Here is a 20,221-nt window from a genome sequence, read left to right on the forward strand (position 1 = left end):
AAACAAAGCCAACACATCTTTCTGCTCTCAGAACGTCTTCACACGGCTCTCAGGCCTCAGTGCCGTCATATACAGGAAGTCCTAACCGCTTAGGAGTGGTGTGTGATTCATCATAAAAGATGCATTGATGGTTTCATTCTGACATTCCTGGTAAAAACAGAACAGCAATAAAACTTGGTGGTTTTATTCTTCTTCTTCTGGTGTTTTTTGTCAGTTGCAAACATCTTCATAGTGGTGCGTTACAGTCACCAACTGGTGTCAAAACGTGGAAGTGGACTCTGAACTCAGCACTGCCCTCTAGTGGATTAACTGATTTAACGACTATTTCAACGTAAAAGTTGCAATGAAGTATGAGATTTGCCACGTATGACAATGTGTGAAATGGATGTTCTTATTTACATAATAAGGGAGCAGAAATGGACCTTTAGAGCCAAAACAGCCTGACTGAGCTGTAAAACTCCTGTCATACTGTAAGTTAGTGTACAGCATGTCTCATTCCCATGCGGCGTCCCTGCCTTTCTGTCCGCCGCCAGACTGATTAATGTCCTGCTAAATCCTATTTACGCATTTCTTTCCTCCATATTCATTCAGCTGAAACTCATTTACTATTGTAATGAAGATGAAAGATCCTCTGCCTTCATAGTGCCTGCTAATTACATATGTGATGCCACTCCAAAATCCGGCTTATCCTGCTTTTCAGGATAATAACTTGGGGGGGGGGAAATGATGATTATAGAGTCAGTAATTATAAAACTCATCCTCAGTCATTGATCTTTCTAGGAATCTTCAGCATGAAAAACGTTCCTTGATGTTAATTGTTTATAAATACTGTGTAGGTCACTTGTAAGTAATCTGACCATCACTGATATATATATATATATATATATATATATATATATATATATATATATATATATATATATATATATATATGTAATTACACAAATGAATGGAAAGTGTATGTTTGTTGTGAGCAAAAATGTGACTAAAACCTATATTTGCTGACTAATGCAAATAAATGTGCTGACACAATACAAACATTCTTTTTCATCACTTCTTCAGAAACAGAACCAGAGTGAAGAGAAGCAGCCATGTTGAGAACTCTGCTTTCCTAGTGCATGTGAGCACAAAGCATGCTTTCCCACCATCTCAGCTGGACAGGAGCTGCCTTTGATCAGGACTCTTCCTGTCAGACGCTCTATGACCAAACGGGGATCAGACGAGAAGGTGAAGACATCTGGGTTGTCAAAAGATCCTAATTGATAGCACTCTCTCTCTTTCCCAGTCCCTAATATCCATCTACTTGAGACAAGCTTGGCTCTGCTGCAGGGTTGATTGAAGGCCCCCATGCCGCAGACACATCTGGTCAGGTGTTTCTCAAGAGTCAACACACAAACGGAGATTTGCACATTTTCAATTTAGCTCTGCAGCTGTTCTGAGCCCCCCGCATGCCATCGCCTTATTACACTCTTATTAATGTAATATCATTAAATGTCCCCCTGAACATCTGAGTGCAGCGATACTTAAACACCCCTCATAACATCCATTCGCTTTGGCAGGGCCGGATAGCGGGCAAGTCCACAGAGATCTACAGCAGACTCATGAGAGTAGAGCTGATTATTTGTTGGGATGTGGTGGAGCGAGGCTGGGTTGGAGCTGGTGGTTGGGGCATTGAATCATGTAGTGTATTTATTATCTGTCCTCCAGCTCAGGCTCAATCCTGCATCTCCTAGATCAGGTAGAATAATGGCCCCCGTAACCTTGGGCATCCGTGGTCTCTGAAAACCCCCGCATCCCCCTCCCCCCTTGCTATCTTTTCATTACTGATCTGTAGAAAACAGGCCACGAATCAGAGAGTAAACAGAAGATGCATGTGTCAGCGCACCACTGCACACGCATACCCTCATGCTTTAAGGCAGTATTTCTCCTCACATCAGGACCAGATAGAGGAAGCCTAAATGACTGGGAAATAATGAGGGGGGCTGGGAGAGAAGGATCGATACAGAAGGACAGTGTTTGTCTTATAGCCAAGGCCAGGCTGGGATCACCATCTCTCACTTCACCTACACGCAGAAATCTTGAGCGATACAATATAATGAAAGCAGTAGCTGTACTTAATCCAGAAAAGAATTAAAGAAAGAAAGAAAAAGGTTAGATAAGATAAATACTTCACAGACGTGTAACAGGAAATAGTTTTGCAGTAACTATATACAAAGCTACTCTTTATGATAAACAAAATGTGCAACACACGAGTAAAGTATGAATTAGTTGTTGGGCATAAATGCAGAAACTTTCCGTTTACTTGACAAATAACTTTTAAAAATGAATTATTGTAATAAAATCTAACATTTAATATGAAATATTTTGGATTTTAATTTAAATGTTTTCCAAGAACATTTTTTACTACTGTATATTTCTTAAAATCCTCCTCTCACCCTGCACTGCAAAAAAATCCAACTTGTATTGGTTGGGCTGAAACAGTCATTTAAGTAGGTAAAAACTAGTTTGCAATTTTCACTTGAAGTCTCACCTGGCTGTGCTGCCTCAGGCTGGACTCCATGCAGGTAAGTTTTTATTAAAATTGAGTTTAAATGGTACGGGAATTGTTGCTTAGTGTTGTGTAGTATGTTGTAGATTTATGGAGGAGGCAACCTACACATTTTCAACATTTAAACACAAACAGCTTTTCACTCAGCAGCCGTTAGCAGAACTGCTACATGAGTTAGCAGCTAGCTTATCTGGGCTGATACCGTTCAAACAGGACAAGACATGTTAGCTTCTATTGGTTAGTACCATTCAAACAGGACAAGACATGTTAGCTTCTACTGGTGAGTACCATTCAAACGGGACAAGACATGTTAGCTTCTACTGGTTAGTACCATTCAAACAGGACAAGACATGTTAGCTTCTACTGGTTAGTACCATTCAAACAGGACAAGACATGTTAGCTTCTACTGGTTAGTACCATTCAAACAGGACAAGACATGTTAGCTTCTACTGGTTAGTACCATTCAAACGGGACAAGACATGTTAGCTTCTACTGGTTAGTATTCAGTTAATTCATGCTCGCCTACTAGCTGCAGCTACAGGAGTAGCCATTAGGGTATTAATGCTAACACATTAGCTGATATTTCATGTACTAAGTATCAGGACAACATGGAGCAGTTTGTGTAACACTTTTTTGTAGTAACATTTACATCATGCCGAGTTCCATAAAACACTTCATGCTGCTACCATTTACATATTAAAATGATAAGATGTAAGTCATGTCAGAGTTGATAAAATTATTATCCTGTAAAGGTAGGAAAGGCCAATCTACCGATTTAAAATATTGTGTTGGTCAAAATATAGGCCTGCCCTGAATTTACTACATGGCTTTTGATTAAAAAAAGGTTTAAATATTTGTACTATGACCCGCTGTGAGTTCCCAGGCTTGGATATATTGTCTTCTGTTTAAAAACATTGAAATGCATTTCATTGACTGCCCTGTTTTATACTGACTGCTGACTTTCTTAACCTGAACTGATGTAGGTGTTGGGTTTAGGTATAGATATAGGTTGATAACCTTAAATAATAGTTATTTGTAATTAATGTTTACTGCAGCAAAATTTATTAAAAATAAAAACACTGAATGTGTAGTCTTTTTAGCTCAAGAGTCTAGTCTTTGCATTGTCATTAAATTTATAAAATGTTTTGTGTAATGTATAACATTTCTGCTGACTGCCACACTAATTCCCTGCAAATTGTCACCTTTGTTTTTAGGATTGAAATGAATGCAGTTCTGCAAGTTTACCAACGCCACTGAAGCTGATCAGCTGAAACATTATCGGCCACATCACAGAGGTTCAGCACGGCTTGGCAAACACAGGGACTGCTGCACTTTCAGAACCATCACTTGAAATCACATCTTTCACGATTGCACAGGACTGTCCAACTGTTCTTTTTATGAGTACAAGTTGTCTTTCATTTTTTCTTATATTGATAAAACCACAAGCTGTTTATTTGCCTTTTTATTTGATTCAATGCTGCTAGTTTAAACAAAACTAAGGATTTGAAGATGTATGTTGCATCTGTAATTATTTATGCATTTGATTAGAAGTGATTGAAATTAAATTATGAAGTTGAGTTACATTAGCAGTGTGCAGTTTTAAATTACTCTTAAATTATTCTGCTATACTAACTTGACCAAATTCAAGTCGATTTTGTGAAAGAAGTTGTTATTACAGTGTAAAATGATACATTAATACAAGTTATGAAAGAGTTAGAGCAAGTGAGGATTAAAAGTTAGAACCATGTAGATTTTTAAATCACTACAACTCGTGGAACAGTTACCAGAAGTAAAGATGAAAAGTTATTACAATATAAAATTATAATTTAGTTGTAAAAAAAAATCCTAATTTAGAGTTGAGCAAAATCAAAAGCAAAACTTACAATATTTAGTTTAGCTGTTCAACTTAAAATTTTATCGAAGTTTGTTGCCTTGAAATTTTGAGTTCACCCAACTTTTTCTTTTTTAGTGTGATTGCGGCAAAATAATGAAATGCTCCAACACAGAAATTACAGGTGTAGTCACCTGTGGAACAGACAGTTCAATTAAATTAAATTCAATTCAATTCAATTCAACTTTATTTACATACCGTCAAATCACGACAATGCCATCTCAAGGCGCTTTACAGACAGGAAAAACATAATGACAAAACAAAACATAATGAAAGCCAATTCATAATAGCCTATATAAGGAAACCAACTCAATCTCCCATCCTGAGCAAGCACACTGGCGACAGTGGGAAGGAAAAAAACTCCCTTTTAACAGGAAGGAAACCTCCGGCAGAACCCGGCTCAAGGACAGGCAGCCATCTGCCTCTGCTGTGTGGGGGGAAGAGGACAGAAAGACAACAGGAACTGCTACTCCCGGCCAGGGAGACCTGCTGAGACAGGAGACATACATGTTAATGATGCAACACTGTTATTGGGGGGGGCAGTCTAAACCTATAGCAGCATAACTAAGGGATGCTAACCATCCCTATCTATAGGACTTATCAAAAAGATAAGTCTTCAGCCTAGTCTTAAAGGTGGGGAGGGTGTCTGCTTCCCTAACACTAACTGGGAGCTTATTCCATAAGAGAGGGGCCTGATAACCAAAGTCTCTGCCTCCTGCTCGGCTCTTTGAGACTCTAGGAACCACAAGTAAGCCTGCAGTCTGCGAACTATGAGGTCTTTGATATATAGTGGTGCCTGGCTGTGGAGAGCTTTATATGTAAGGAGAAGGATTTTAAATTCTATTCTCGATCCAACAGGCAGCCAATGAAGAGAGGCTAAAACTGGAGAAATATGATCTCTCCTGCTGGTTCTGGTCAGGACTCTGGCTGCAGAATTCTGGATCAGCTGAAGGGTTTTCAGGGCATATTTAGGACAGCCCAGTAATGGAGAGTTACAGTAATCTAGTCTCGAAGTAACAAAAGCTTGAACCAGTTTTTCTGCATCACTCTGAGACAGAATGTCCCTAATTTTGGGTATATTACGTAAATGAAAGAAGGCTGTTTTAGTAACCTGCTTAATATGTGGGCCAAAGGACAGGTCCGAGTCAATATTACTCCAAGGACTGAAAGATCACCATCCAACCATTTTAACCCCCTCATCACACCGGTTCATGCATGCCGCGGTTTCGTCCTGACCTCCACAGGACCAATTCACACCAGCAGCATGTCGGACATGGACTGCCTGCAGGTGCATAGCGACATCCACAAGATAACGGAAGCACACCTTCTTTTGACCATTTAGGCTTCTGCTCCACCATTTGGTAGAGGTAAATCTGCCCTCAATGAATTTATTTAAGAAATTTGTGACAATAAACCTGCCTGAGCAGTGGTTTGGGTATGTCAAACCCAAACTAAGTGTGTGTTATAACACTCCTGTTTTACATTTCAACCATTCCACTGTTGTTACAATAACATAACTGTTTAACGTCAACCATTTGCTTTGTTAGTGTTTGATGTTAAAGTGTCAACCTGTTTGTCTTAATGGCTCTTTACTAACGGCTTGCCTGACTGAATGGGTAGTAACATTAAAATAACATATGTATAAATACACATCTGTGGCTTTGGGGAGAAATTTGGACTTTTCAAATTTGTATTTTCAAAATGTAGCTTGCCCTGTTATAGGAGAAGCAGAAGACCCAAAAGCAGACGTGATGCTTAGAAGACACACAAAAAGGTTTATTTACAAAAGTAATGTGAAGTTATCAGATACGTTTCGAGCCATTAGGTGAACAGACAAAAAACAGGAATAAAAATCTCCAAGCTTAAAGATGGTGACGAGATATGTCTTCACAAAATGCTCAATAACGTCCATCCATTCACATTTAGTAGTACGTTATCCAGATTTGTTGCCCATTATTTAGCATGCTTGGCTTGACTTGGCAGCGTAACTGTGGACACAGCTGTAATGTGATAAAGAAAGAGTATCATCTAAGAGAGTTACCACTTTCTTGCACTCAGTTTCTTTCTTTCTTTCTTGCTTGCTTGCTTTTTTGGATGTACACATGGACAACAAAGTATCAAAAAGATGTCCTTCCATATAGCTCAAATTTAATTAGTATGTATTAGTTTTTGTTCAGTTAATGGATCCTGCTTCTATTTCTGTAAAGAAACAATAACAAAACTGGATATTCTGTGTGTGTGTGTGTGTGTGTGTGTGTGTGTGTGTGTGTGACTGTGTGTGTCTCTAAGTGCCTATTTATTGTCTAGCCTGGTCAGTTAACAAGGCAAAGAAGCAGAAACAAGACAAACAAATGACCAATTTTTTTCTGTGCTGAAATGAGATGGGAAAAAACAATCAAAACCAATTTGATAATTTACTTCAGAAAGAAATTAAGTTCTCATGGAAGTCCTGAAAATTAAATCAAAAGCAAAAGTAGCTCAGAGCAAAGATGCTGCAGAACACTGGTTGCTTTGTTTTCTCAAGACATAATGACATCATTATCATTAAGAATAATGTGGAGGAAATTGTTGTTGTAAAAAGAGATCAAATTAAAGATTGATGGACATTCTTTTGGTTGGCAATTATTGGAATAAAGTTTTATGAACATAGAATTGAATTAAGGTTTGTCTGCATCAATGTGGAATACAAGATGTATACAAATGATAAAAAAGGTGTGAAGAACAGTGTAGCTTTTGTACTGAAAGATCCCATATGCCCAAAACTAAGAACATATGGACAGCAATAAATATTTAGATTTAGGATTCTGCAGATGTATTTGTTCCTGCGCATTTTTCCTTGATACATTCCAGTTTACAACAAATCGTGTGAGACTGCATGTGCCCCTTGGACCAGCCCTTTTCCTCCCACTAATGAATATGCAAATGAGTATAAATAGGAGGTTTATATAGCTGTTTGTCAACTTAACAATGGCAAAATGTTGGAGACAATGAAAGAAAACTAAAAATCTGAATGTTAAATTGAGATGTTTGTAACTTAGGTGTTTTTTCCTCTGGAAAAAGCAACAAAAGGAAGAGTATCGAGTGCGAGTGTTTGACGAAGGCTGTCAATCCAGCATGATGAGAACGTCCCACAACCACTGAGATAATGAAAAAATAGTCTGACATCAGAGTAGTGGTAAAAAGAGTGGTTGCTGTTCATTGGCTGAGTGACAGGAGGAGGATGGAGTTCACCTCACAAGATGAGTGAAGGTGTTATTGGGAAATCCACAGTCTGGCATCCATCCATCACAAGCAGGTGATCCGGATATTTTACATATGTTATCCTGAAGTACACTGAATAAAGTTTGGATATTACTTAGTCACAATAGTAAGAACAAAATTAAATGTGAGTGACATGGGACTCAGTAAACAGACTGGAGCTCGGATGTAAACAATAATGTCTGATCAGTAGTCCATTGTCAGACATAGTTGCTTCTGCGAAGTCCATTCATTTCTGATAATGGACTCCTCGAAGGACATTATCCTGCTCATACCTAGTCACTTATGAAAGAAATCAATTTAAATTATTGATATGTTAATGTTGTATTTTTTGCCATTAAAACTGTATATTTTCCACAAGAAGCGGTTGAGTGGACTATTTAATATCTCTTGTTGTGATGTGTAACCACGGTAACAGGCTCTGGCCACAGAACCGTCATCTCGGTTGGTCGCAGCTGTTACATCAGGCCTCATCAGTGGAGCGAAGCAAGATGATGCTTAACGTTATATGACGTGATACAAAGCATCATTTCAGAGGGCAAGTGCGCCTCTTACTGCTTGTAAGAGTCCAGATGATGATGTAAAATTTTGTTTCAAAGAATCAAAGTCCACAGATGGTTTCCTAAATTGTTTTTATTGCAAGAGATATTATCCAGCATTCACTCTGATCCTTGCCAACCTGTAAATCGTTCAATTCCTCCGGTGTCAACCCTTGTGTCTCATCTTCTTCTTATTTTCTCTTCTTTCTTTCTCTTCTGCTGCATCAAAATTACTTCAAAATAACCTAATTTATCATACAGGTTATTAATAGGTCTATAGGAAACTATAAAATCTGTCATGTTTTGTCTGCTGTCTTGCCATTGTGATAAACAGTCAAATAAGGATTAAACAATGAGAAGCAGTGCATGATGCAAAGTGCATTATAACCGTGGTGTCAGGATTTGGGTTTTTTCCCTTTGCTTTGTTTTTGGGCTTCCTGTTTTATTTTGTAGTTTTTCCTGTTTAGTTCCTCGGTTCTTGTTTAGCTTCATTGATTTCCCGTTATTGAGTTCACCTGGGTTCATTTAGTTAATTTGTTTCACCTGTGTCTCGTTTTGTTCTGTGTATTTATACTCCTCAGTTTTCATTCCTTGTTGCTGGTTCATTTGTTGGTTTTTGGCCCTCACTTTGGCATGGATTAAAATGATGTCTGATTCCTGCATACCGGCTTCCCAACTCCTGCATTTGGGTCCACATCACTACAGCCACCGTGACATAATGAACCAGCCACCCAGGACCCAGCAGAAGAGGAGAAAGGGACTCTCCAGGCGCCATAAGCAGAGACCACCAGAGACCATGACCTGTGACGAACTGGTGGGTATTTTGCTTGGGCTTGGACCAGCTCCTGAGCTGGTGGAGAGGGAGGTCCGGTCGCGGTTCTGGGGAACCAGACTGGCTATCAAGCCACCAGCTCTACGGTCCACGTCTCCGGCGCTGCAGGCTCCCACGCCAGCGCCCAGGTCCACGTCTCCGGGCGCTGCAGGCTCCCACGCCAGCGCCCAGGTCCACGTCTCCGGGCGCTGCAGGCTCCCACGCCAGCGCCCAGGTCCACGTCTCCGGGCGCTGCAGGCTCCCACGCCAGCGCCCAGGTCCACGTCTCCGGGCGCTGCAGGCTCCCACGCCAGCGCCCAGGTCCACGTCTCCGGGCGCTGCAGGCTCCCACGCCAGCGCCCAGGTCCACGTCTCCGGGCGCTGCAGGCTCCCACGCCAGCGCCCAGGTCCACGTCTCCGGGCGCTGCAGGCTCCCACGCCAGCGCCCAGGTCCACGTCTCCGGGCGCTGCAGGCTCCCACGCCAGCGCCCAGGTCCACATCTCCGGGCGCTGCAGGCTCCCACGCCAGCGCCCAGAGCTTGTCCACTTCCCTTGCTTCATGTTCCCGAGGGGGTCCCAGGTTGGGACGCTCCTCCTCTCTCCCGAGTTCCCGAGGGGGTCCCAGGTTGGGATTCTCCTTCTCCCCCGTCTCCAGTGTCCGGCGAGGAGGTCGCTCCTTCTCCTCTGCCTCCGGTGTCCAACGTGAGGGATCCAGAGCCGAGGCTGGCCCCCGTCGTCTGGGCCTCCCGGCCGTCCTCCAGAGCCGAGGCTGGCCCCCGTCGTCTGGGCCTCCCGGCCGTCCTCCAGAGCCGAGGCTGGCCCCCGTCGTCTGGGCCTCCCGGCCGTCCTCCAGAGCCGAGGCTGGCCCCCGTCGTCTGGGCCTCCCGGCCGTCCTCCAGAGCCGAGGCTGGCCCAGACTGTTTCCTGAGCTGGGCCGTTTGGACTCTTCCCCTGGACTTGTGCCCCTGGACTTTGTTTTTTCCCTTGGTCCCTCCTCCGGGCCCCCTCCTCCCACCCGTCTCTGGACTCTGAACTTTTTGGGCCGTCCGGTGGCCGGCCCTTGTGGGGAGGGTACTGTCAGGATTTGGGTTTTTTCCCTTTGCTTTGTTTTTGGGCTTCCTGTTTTATTTTGTAGTTTTTCCTGTTTAGTTGCTCGGTTCTTGTTTAGCTTCATTGATTTCCCGTTATTGAGTTCACCTGGGTTCATTTAGTTAATTTGTTTCACCTGTGTCTTGTTTTGTTCTGTGTATTTATACTCCTCAGTTTTCATTCCTTGTTGCTGGTTCATTTGTTGGTTTTTGGCCCTCACTTTGGCATGGATTAAAATGATGTCTGATTCCTGCATACCGGCTTCCCGACTCCTGCATTTGGGTCCACATCACTACAGCCACCGTGACACGTGGAATGCATGGGTTCCAGTTGTTTAGTCCATTTATACGATGGTATACCTTTTTATAACAAATGTTTATTTCTTTTCCAAAGATCGCTAAATATGTTAAAGTACAGGAACTATTTCATGTAGGCCTCTGTGTATTTTATATGCTAAATAACCATTGTCAAGCTGCAGCACATTTCTCTCATTCACCTGTCAAAAGTCAGCTGATCTCAATCAGTTGATTAACATGGTGACGCCCCTATCTGAGTGACACTACAGTGATTTAACTCGCTAAACTAAGTGTGCATATATCTGAAATGAATGCACACCAGTTGGCATTAGAATTATCACTAACCATGGCATAATGTGTGTTAACATAGGTAGGGATGAGGGATGCTAGTCTGACCGTGTTCGGACCAGTATTATGCTGGAATCCCTGAGAGGCAGTAAATGCCATAAAATAGATAAACAAGTTGAAATAAAATAACGACTTGTCAACATGCGTTCAGAGTCTATTACATCCAAACGGTGCTGCACAGAGACTACATTTTCTTCAATGATTGGCACTGGGTCAGCGACAGGTTCATTTGGTGAATGCCATTCACAGACAAAATGTGAGGGTTTGTCAATATGTTAGCATGCTACATGCTAGCACAATGGGGGCAAGCCTTGAAATTATTTCTCTTATTTTATTATTTTGAGTTATTTCTATTTGAAAACTCAAAACACATGAATTTTATAATCTAAAAGTGACTTGAATAAATTAGCGTCTGGCAAAGACATGCTTCCTCTGAATTTTTCCATTGGTTATGTGTTCTGGCAATGCCAAAACTGCCATAGTTGTCCAGTTATGCACACTTTTATAAAGCCGATTTGGCACTCCTAATTCATTAAACCTCATCAGTACTGGATATTATTTGAGTATGTCAGCTGGTCTGACAACCAGTGCAGATGTAAGTTAGAGGAGGGTGGTATAGAGCTTTAAGAAACTGCCTATTTAGCAGAAATGCATGCGGGCCTTGCATACCCCTTTGCACCAAGTCTAGTAGGTCATCATCTGTTGTTGGCAGGTCAAATGCTGATGTAGTTTAAGCAAAAAACAAACAAAAAAAACAACTTTAGATCTGCGTGGTTAAACTCATTTGGCCTAGTAGTTATTTGAGTACATGGTGTCTATCACTGGTGTTTATTGTGGAAAGCAATTAAACAGCAACAAGCAGGATTTATGAAGCCTGTCACTGAACACACTTTGTTGTTTCATCACTGTGTTGTGGAGAGGGTGTGAAGAATCCTCCATCATCTTCATCCACTTGTGCAGCATTTTTCTTTGGACAATCAGCTCCAGAGTTACTCCAAGCACAGAAGCAGCTTTCTGGATCAGTTTGTTGATTCTCTTCAAGTCTCTGGTTCTGATGCTACTACCCCAGCAGATGCTACAAAGCTGACTGCACTCTCCACAACGGACTTATAGAAGATATGCAACATCTTGGTGCAGACGTTAAACCATCTCAGCTTCCTTAAGAAGTACAGTCTGCTCTGACCTTTCTTGTAGATGTAGTCAGTGTTGCATTTCCAGTCCAGTTTGTTGTCCAGCTGAACTCCAAGATACTTGTATTCCTCCACCACCTCCACCTCCTCTCCCAGGATGGAAACAGTGCTTTGTTTATTCTTGTTCCTCCTGAAGTCAACAATCATCTCTTTTGTTTTGCTAGTATTTAATATGATTGTCACCACACCATACAACAAACTGACTGACCAGTTCTCTGTACTCTGCTTCTTGTCCATCCCTGATACACCCCACAACTGCAGAGTCATCAGAGTATTTCTGCAGATGACAGGACTCAGAGTTGTACTGGAAGTCTGAGATGTCAGAGGTGAGAGTACAGTTCCTTGTGGTGCACCAGTGCTGCTGACCTCCATCTCAGACACACAACCTTTCAGTCTCACAAACTGGGGTCTGTTTGTGAGGTAGTCATAGATCCAGGTGGTTGTGGAGGTATCCACCTGGAATTTATGGAGCTTCTCACATAACAAAGCAGCTGAATGGTATTAAAAGCACTGAGAAATGAAAGAACATGACCCTCAGAGTGCTGCCTGAATGGTCCAGATGAGAGTGTGCTCTCTGGAGCAGGTATATGATGGCATCTTCAACCCCAAGTCCGTTACGATATGCAAACTGTAATGGGTCCTGAAAGGTGTTTACTTGCTTGTTGAGGTGAGCCAGTAAGAGTCTCTCCAGGACTTTCATGATGTGAGATGTCAGGGCAACTGGTCTGTAGTCACTTGGTTCAGCTGGTTGTGTTTTTTTAGGCACTGGAACAAGGCAGGAGGTTTTCCACAGCACTGGGACTCTATTTTGTCTCAGACTGGTGTTGAAAAGGTGCTGGAGAATTGGACATAGTTGTTCTGAGCAGGTCTTGAGAACTCTGGGACTGACACCATCTGGACCTGCAGCCTTGTTCTGGTGCAGTTTCTCAAGTTGCTTCATAACCTGATTGCAGGACACAAACAAGGTGGAGGTCTCAGGATGTCCTGATGTGGAGGAAGATAAAGATGTGTTCTGCTTCATGACTGAGCTGCAGGGTGACAGATTGGAGGTGTGACAGGAAAGCAGTGGGATTATGGAGAGTGTGTGGTCTGTTGGGCTGGAGGTAGGGGGTGAACTGAACCTGTTGAAGAATATGTTCAGCTCATTCATTCATCATTTATGTAATTTCTCCTGAAAGGTAGAAAGATAGATACAAAAAGACACACCGCTGCCATGAATCTCACCGTCTGGGACGAGGCAGCATGTCAGTCCATCTAGCTGACCAGCCGAGTCCAGTATATTATCACTTAGCCAGAAGTCCAGCAGTCCCTCAAATTGTGCTGGTCACTCATGACAGGAGTTATATATCATCCATTTAGTTGTCTAATGAACAAACATTGACCAGAATGAGGAATCATGTTGTTGTGCTCGTGGTTTGCCTTGACTGGATGCTTTAAGAGGTGTCTCCCTTCCTTTTTCTCATACTCTTGTTGGCACTCTACTATGGGTTAGATATTGTTAGCAAGACCCTGGTGTGTTAATCTTGCAGAAAAGTGTAAAGCCCCAGAGTTCCTCAGTGTCATTCTGGACTAAGTTATGATCTTTGCTTTTTTTTCCTTTATATGCAGAAGACAGTGGTGACAAAATCTCATGATCATGATGATAGACTAAGTACTCCAGCATGTAAACACACATCTTACGAAGAAGCACTGTAGCTTGGAGAGAGAGGGGCCACTGCATCCATGGACCATGAGATCCTCAGTCTAATGCTCTTCTATCTGACCTATTTTGACTTGTGACGGGTGTTAAGTGTTCTAAGAGCAAAAGTTTTCTCTGGTCAAAGGGTGCATCGGTGTTCAGGCTGAAATTGAGTATTTGAACCACAAATAAACTCTCTTATGTACTTTACTGCTTTAAACTGCAAACTGTCAACAATTAACCATCGTCAACAATCAGCAGTCATCAGCAATTGGCCGGCATTGTTAACAGTCAGGGGATTTCCTCAACAAATAACTGCTGTTGTCAGAGATGGGCCGCAATCATCAACTGACGGCTTCAGTCAACAATTGAGTATTTTTGTTGCTACTTCGTTCAACAATCACCCGCTGGTGTCAATAATTGATTGCTGTTTACAATTTTCTTCCATTAACCCTGGTGCCACTATCTGCCATTATCAATTGGCTAATGTTGTCAACAATTGGCCAGTGTCAATAGTTAGTTGCTATCGTCAACTATCAGTCACCATTACCAACAATCGTCGCTACCCCAAAGTCAAAAACTTGAAACACTGTTAGTGAGACTGACCCAGTAGTAGGTCAGAACTGTATTTTACGGCCTTTGGAGGTTTTTCTCTTCCTGATGATACAATGAGATCTCTAAAGGCAGGCAGGTCACGGTAACCCAGACATCGCTTCCACTTTGTCTAGCTGACAAATTCCAGCTGCACCTTGATAACAATGTAAAAAAGAAAGGCAGGCAACACTGTATGTGTGTCATCACCAGTAATGACGAAGCTAGTCATGCTGAGGCCTTGTCCAAAAAAAAAAAAAAAAAAAAATCAGTGATTTGGAAATGATGGTTGCTCGTGGCGTCAGTGAGCATGTCTCTAAAGGAAATTATTGACATATCATTACATTTAATATGGAACAGTACAAAACAGTTACAGATACAGTAAATCAGATCAATATATAGTGAAACATTTTCCAAAGTGAACTTCCAGACACATTTATTGGGCTGATAACATTACTCAAACACAGTGTATGACCATTGTAAACAATAAAACAGAAAAAGGCATCAGCTCAAACTGAGAACTGCTCCAGAATTCAAAGTGTGCCAAGCTGGTTAATATTCTTAACTTTTTGTACTTTTTTTTAAAATCCTTTTTTATATATCTTTTTCATGTTAATTCATTATGTTTTCTTTACATGTTCATTTTTCGCAATATTAATAATAACAATAATATGTACAAACGAGGCCAAGACACTGGTTGCTCCAAGGCTGCAAGGAAGCCTCAGAGTTTCTGCTCATCGCCTGTGACATGACTTCTAGTTTTGGACAGATGACAAGGTAAGGCTGCTTTTGTTTACACTATTATGAAACATCCATGTGAGTCTTTTCTGACTGCTTTTGTCTTGACCGGCAGGGTTTGGGGGGGGGGGGGGGGGGGGGGGAGAGGGGGGTGGGGGGCAGTGACTTAGTCTTTTAATTTACCCACTGATGGCAACATCTTTTATGTACAAGTCCTGACGTTGTCCTGTTGCTTGGGAGGATATTAAATACCTGCTTCCACTTTTTTTTCCTATTTTCTACGCGTCATCTTTTTTTTAAATTTTATTTTGTTTTTCTCCCAAAAAGTGTTGGTATCAAAGTGTCCATACAGATGTTGTCATACAGTGGGGGAGAGGGTTTGTTAGCAGTTGGAAAGTAGAGGGTTCAATCAATACTTGATGTATGAAAAGAAGTCTCTTTGCTTGCAAGTTCCTTCATTCCAATGTCTGGTGTTGTTTGTCTTTATACAATGCCATGAAAAAAATTTCGATGAGATGCAGCCCTAAGACCAGTTTTCACATTTTCCCGTCGTTCAATCTCCTCTTCATCCTCTTTCCGTATCCATCTTTGACATTTGTTCCCTCTCCTCACACATCAAAGGAAGCTTATTTTAGCAGCCATTCGTTCACTGGAAGAGAGGAGAAAGACAGCAGTGAGAAGCGCAGAATAATGATATATCATAGAAAAACATACAGTATATTTATGGACCACCCTCCTGGATGGGAGAAGGGGGCGTATTAGCTGATATCAGCTGTTTTCTGATATTATTCCCTCCAACCGGGGGGTGGTTTCTGACAACCTACCAACTTACCCTGCACTACATTTCATCTTCAGCCACTCCATGCAGTTTAAGCAGGAGGATGCTTGAATTAAAGGGGTGAATGGACAGTTTATTGGTGTGTGGTGATTGGTGGAAGGAAATGGGAACGACATGAAGGGGTGGCATTATTTTTACAACCAGCAGTCCAAATGGAAAAATACACCAAATGTTCAAGACGTGTCAGCAGCATGCGCAAACATGATGTGTTTGATGTGGAGGAATCTGGCATTTCCGTGGGAGAAGAGATCTCGTCACAGTCAGAGTCTCTTTCATCAGGTTTGGAAAATAAAAGCTCAACCATCTGAGGCTGCAGTTTTTGGGAGTATGAAGTGTGAACAAATTTGTTTGAAATTATTTATATGCAGTAATTAATCTTTTGAGGTTAATATATTTGAGGTTGCCATGAACACATGGTAAGAAAAGATATTTACCATTTATCGCCATGTGATAACTCCAAATTATTATGGTGTTTTCTGCTTCCTGGTGTCTATGATGAGGTAGAAAACGAGTATCAGATTGTGTTCAAGAGAATTTTGAGCAAAGATTTTACCATGAACGTTTCTAAAACTGTATGCCATGTTGGGTTCTAAAGGGTTAAACATTAGGGCTTGTATTGTCCTCCATCGCTCATCATGTCCTGCTGAGTCATCGTTTTGCTAACAAAGTTAATGCTGAGTTTAGTCTTTTTTCCCCTTGTTGATGACATTATACAGAATGGGAAAAACATCAATCACTGGGTCCTAATCAGGTGTTTAAATTAAGAAAACACAACTTCAGATGAACAAGAGCACATGACATATTGCTGCATGGTTTTATTAGCTGAAGCCTCACCGTAGGAGCAGTGTGTATAAAGATAAGTATAATCCATCATGTAACAGCCTGTAAGACCACTTGTTTCTGCATCCTTTTGGACCTTTGTCACTGCCCCAGTCCTCTCATGTTCCTGCCACAACATCTCAGTCAGGTTGAGGTCTGGAGGTCTGCAACGCCTTCATCCTCTTTCTCAGCCATTCATACAGACGGCCTCACATTTCACTCTGAAGTAATTTGCTATACAGAAGAGTTCATGGTCCACCAATAACTGCAAGATGCCCATGTCTAAGCCCCGAGCATCATGCCACCACCACCGTGCCTGACTGTGGGAATGAGCTGTCTGTTCTGTTATGCACCAAATGTTCTGTCCTTCCACTTTGTTCTCTCCAGAGAAATTTGCAAACACAAGTTGTGTTACCATGTTCTTTTAACACAAGAGTTTACAAGCTGTGCCTGTTGAGTCTTTTTCTATTTTGTTTTGCCATGAAGTTTATTATTTAGTAAACTACTGAGGCCTGTAGAGTTTTGGATATTTATAGTTTCTATCTGGTCTTAAGCTGAACTTTCAAGCTAATTTAAGATAATAAGTTCCTCATTTTAATACTTGCAGTACCAGATGGCTTTTTGTATTATGTTCAGTACATATGTGAAATATTTTGAAATATTATAAATGTTAATGCTAATGATTTCATTTTAATTGTATATCCAATGATAAACAGTTTTGTTAGCTAACAGAAAGTCAAGCGGGCAAATCTATGGTACAAAGACCAACCAAAAGTGACTCTAAAAACATTAATTCCAGGACTGGGCTGCATATTCAACCACTGCGGTATCTTCATCAGATTGACAACCACTGACAATCCTGTGCAACCAAAGGGAACCATGTCATCTCCGACAGCAAGGGAGCGTCTGAGGAGATGATTATGAGGTTTTTTAAATACTTTGTCATATAGTTTGTGTGTGTAGGCTTGCTTTATTTTAATATGCAGAAATGGTTACTAGGAAAAGCATTTTGTGTTGCAGGTGAAATGAAAAGTGCTTTATAAATAAAGTGTGAATTGATTAAGCCAAGACACACAGGTACTGTGATAGTTCACACTTTCCTCGTTTGGCCTTCAAGTATCGTAAAGCTGGTCAGATTACACATGTGGCTGATGCAGTTTAGCTTCTGTTGGCAGAACAGTCACCTGGCTGTGTCAAGAGGTCCCTTCTAACATTTACATGATCCCGTTGAATCCCACTTTAGTTCAATATTCCAGGTAAATGACGTCATGCTTTCACCATCCACCCAGCAACTGGGAGGTTACGTGTTACCTGCTTCTAACAGCAGAAGCAGAATATTAACTCAAATACGGACAGTCTGTTAAAAGTTTGAGTGCCATGAAGATGATTTTAACCCTCCCCTAAAGAGCACTTACATCTCAGGACAGAACTGAGCCTAAGCAGGACACTTTAGCTTTTGCTGTTTTCCTGAAGTCATTCCTGGCAAAGCTCATTAGCACAAGTAAAGAATGTTATTGGCTGTGTCTGATCGCACATTCAGATGTCTTGATTATCACCTTTCCAGGGGAGGAATGAGGAGTCTTGACCTCACACAAATCACCAAAAGACACAATTTTCCCTTTTTAATAAGACAAAGTCGGCTTCTCAAAGCCCACAGCTTTAACTCCAAGGCCTTTTAATCTCCAAACAATCAAATAAGCAGGAATGCTCCTGTGTTTCTCCTGATGTTTCTCAGAGAGCGTGCATTTGTTTGATGACAAACAAAGAGGAGAGCTTTGAAGTTTTCCTCACAACTGCTGCACAGAATGAGGATCTTGTCTTTCAAGGGAAGCAGGGCGAGTAGAACACAACAGCAAGGACGACAGAAGTGCAGAGAATATGAAAAGTCACGGTTTGTGTCAGCCACAGGACAGTAAGCCCGATGATGAGCAGACGTACCCTGGATGCCTTCACCTTCCACGGATTTTAGGCTTCAGGAATGAAATTCAGAATTCTGCACAGCAGCTGCACAGATATATGGGCTGAAACAATGGGGAGGAGGTGGCAGACTGGAACACCTCTTTGGTTTGCGGGGAGTTGTGACAAGCACGATTTCAGCCTCCCAGCTGTCGGACCTGCCAGTCAGGACAGATGTTGCCGTCTGACTGTCTGCTCCCGTGTTTTTCCCTCTTTCTCTTTAGCTCATCAACATGATGCTCTACACAAAGCAGGTTCCTGCTTAACTGCAGGGGGTTTCTTCAGTTTGCACTTTACATGTTATTTTATTCATACTTGTAAGAAGAGTTTATTTGCATTGTGTTCTTACACTGAAGGGGAATTATTTTTTACATTCTGGTGAAATGTCTCGCACAGTGTGATCCTTTTCTTCAGAAACAACTTGTGGACTTGTTTCCATTTTCTTTGCTCTTAACAACCAATAAGTTTTATTTTACAACCATTTTGCAAATTGAAATATTGTACAGAAAACGTTTAGATTCCAGATGAGAATAAAATGCCTCTGAAGATGCTGCATTAACCCCGAGCCCGTTATGTCTTCACTCAGAAGCTGTAGGACTGGGATGAGCTGTTTTCTGTCTAGAGAAGCATTTAGTTTGGCATTGCAGGATCACAAAGACACGTCAAAAGATGTAAATAATAAATTATGCTTCTGCTGCTGTGCTGCATGCAGAAACTCCCCAGAACTTCCTTAAACTTGGAGACGGCAGTGATCCTGCTGCTGCTGCATGATTCTACAGTTCCTTGATAAAGTCAAAGGAAGGAAAACAACATTAAAGTTTGGTTCGTTCAGCAGTAGATTGGTTGTGAAGGAACATTTCAAGAGGCATGTGTGACTTGGTGATGCTGTGATAGTGAAGCAGGCAGAAGTGTGACTGGGATCAGGAAGTGGAGCCAGGCTTTGTACTTTCTGACCCAGTTTAACACCAACATCAGACTGCTTCCATTCCAGGATATCACCTTCTGCTGTCTAATCAAAGTGGAGTTTTATTTGCCACACAGCGCTGCTCCTTTTCTTTATCATGTTCAGTTTCCGCTCAAACATCAGAAGCCACATGCACCAAACTGTAGTTTCATGCACTCACAGAGGCAGGAATCTGCAAGAAGGTCACTGGTTTGATCCTCAGCTGGGGTGAGACTTGGACAGTGGCCTTTCTGTGTGGAGTTTGCATGTTTTTCTCATGCATGGGTTCTGTCCGGGTACTCCGGCTTCCTCCCACCGTCTACAGACATGCATGTTAGGTTATTGGTTACTCTAAAATTGCCAATAGATGTGAGTGGTTGTTTGTCTCTGTGTGGCAATGAACTGGTGACCTGTCCAGGGTGTATCCTGACTTTCGCCCAAAGACTGCTGGGATAGGCTCCAGCTTCCTGAGACTCTTCATCGGACTAAGTGGTTAGGATGATGAATGAATGAGTTGATGTGTTAAAGTCCCATCCCTTCTTGTTTTCTATTAGTAGTTTCAGCTGATGTTGTTGGGAGCCATTGTGGACGACCTGACGAGCTCCGGACCTGCCGGGTGCAGACTCCTGGTCTACTCTGGGACTTCATGTGAGTGAGAAGAGGTAACCATGGGAGAAACATGATTAAA

General features: G+C 41.8%; 1 protein-coding gene across 1 annotated transcript in view; it reads right to left on the reverse strand.

Moving 5' to 3' along the window:
• Positions 1-15,603: 15,603 nt before the first annotated feature.
• The window catches only part of ca10a (carbonic anhydrase Xa), a gene marked incomplete at its 3' end in the record, with an annotated part of 353,940 nt that continues 349,322 nt past the window's right edge, over positions 15,604-20,221 (reverse strand). The window contains exon 9 of the mRNA XM_079260972.1: positions 15,604-15,626. Coding sequence (XP_079117098.1) covers positions 15,604-15,626 — 23 coding nt within the window. The remainder of the gene's footprint in view (positions 15,627-20,221) is intronic.

This window comes from Telmatherina bonti, assembly GCF_933228915.1.
Source record: "Telmatherina bonti genome assembly, chromosome: 21".
Lineage (NCBI taxonomy): Eukaryota > Metazoa > Chordata > Actinopteri > Atheriniformes > Telmatherinidae > Telmatherina > Telmatherina bonti.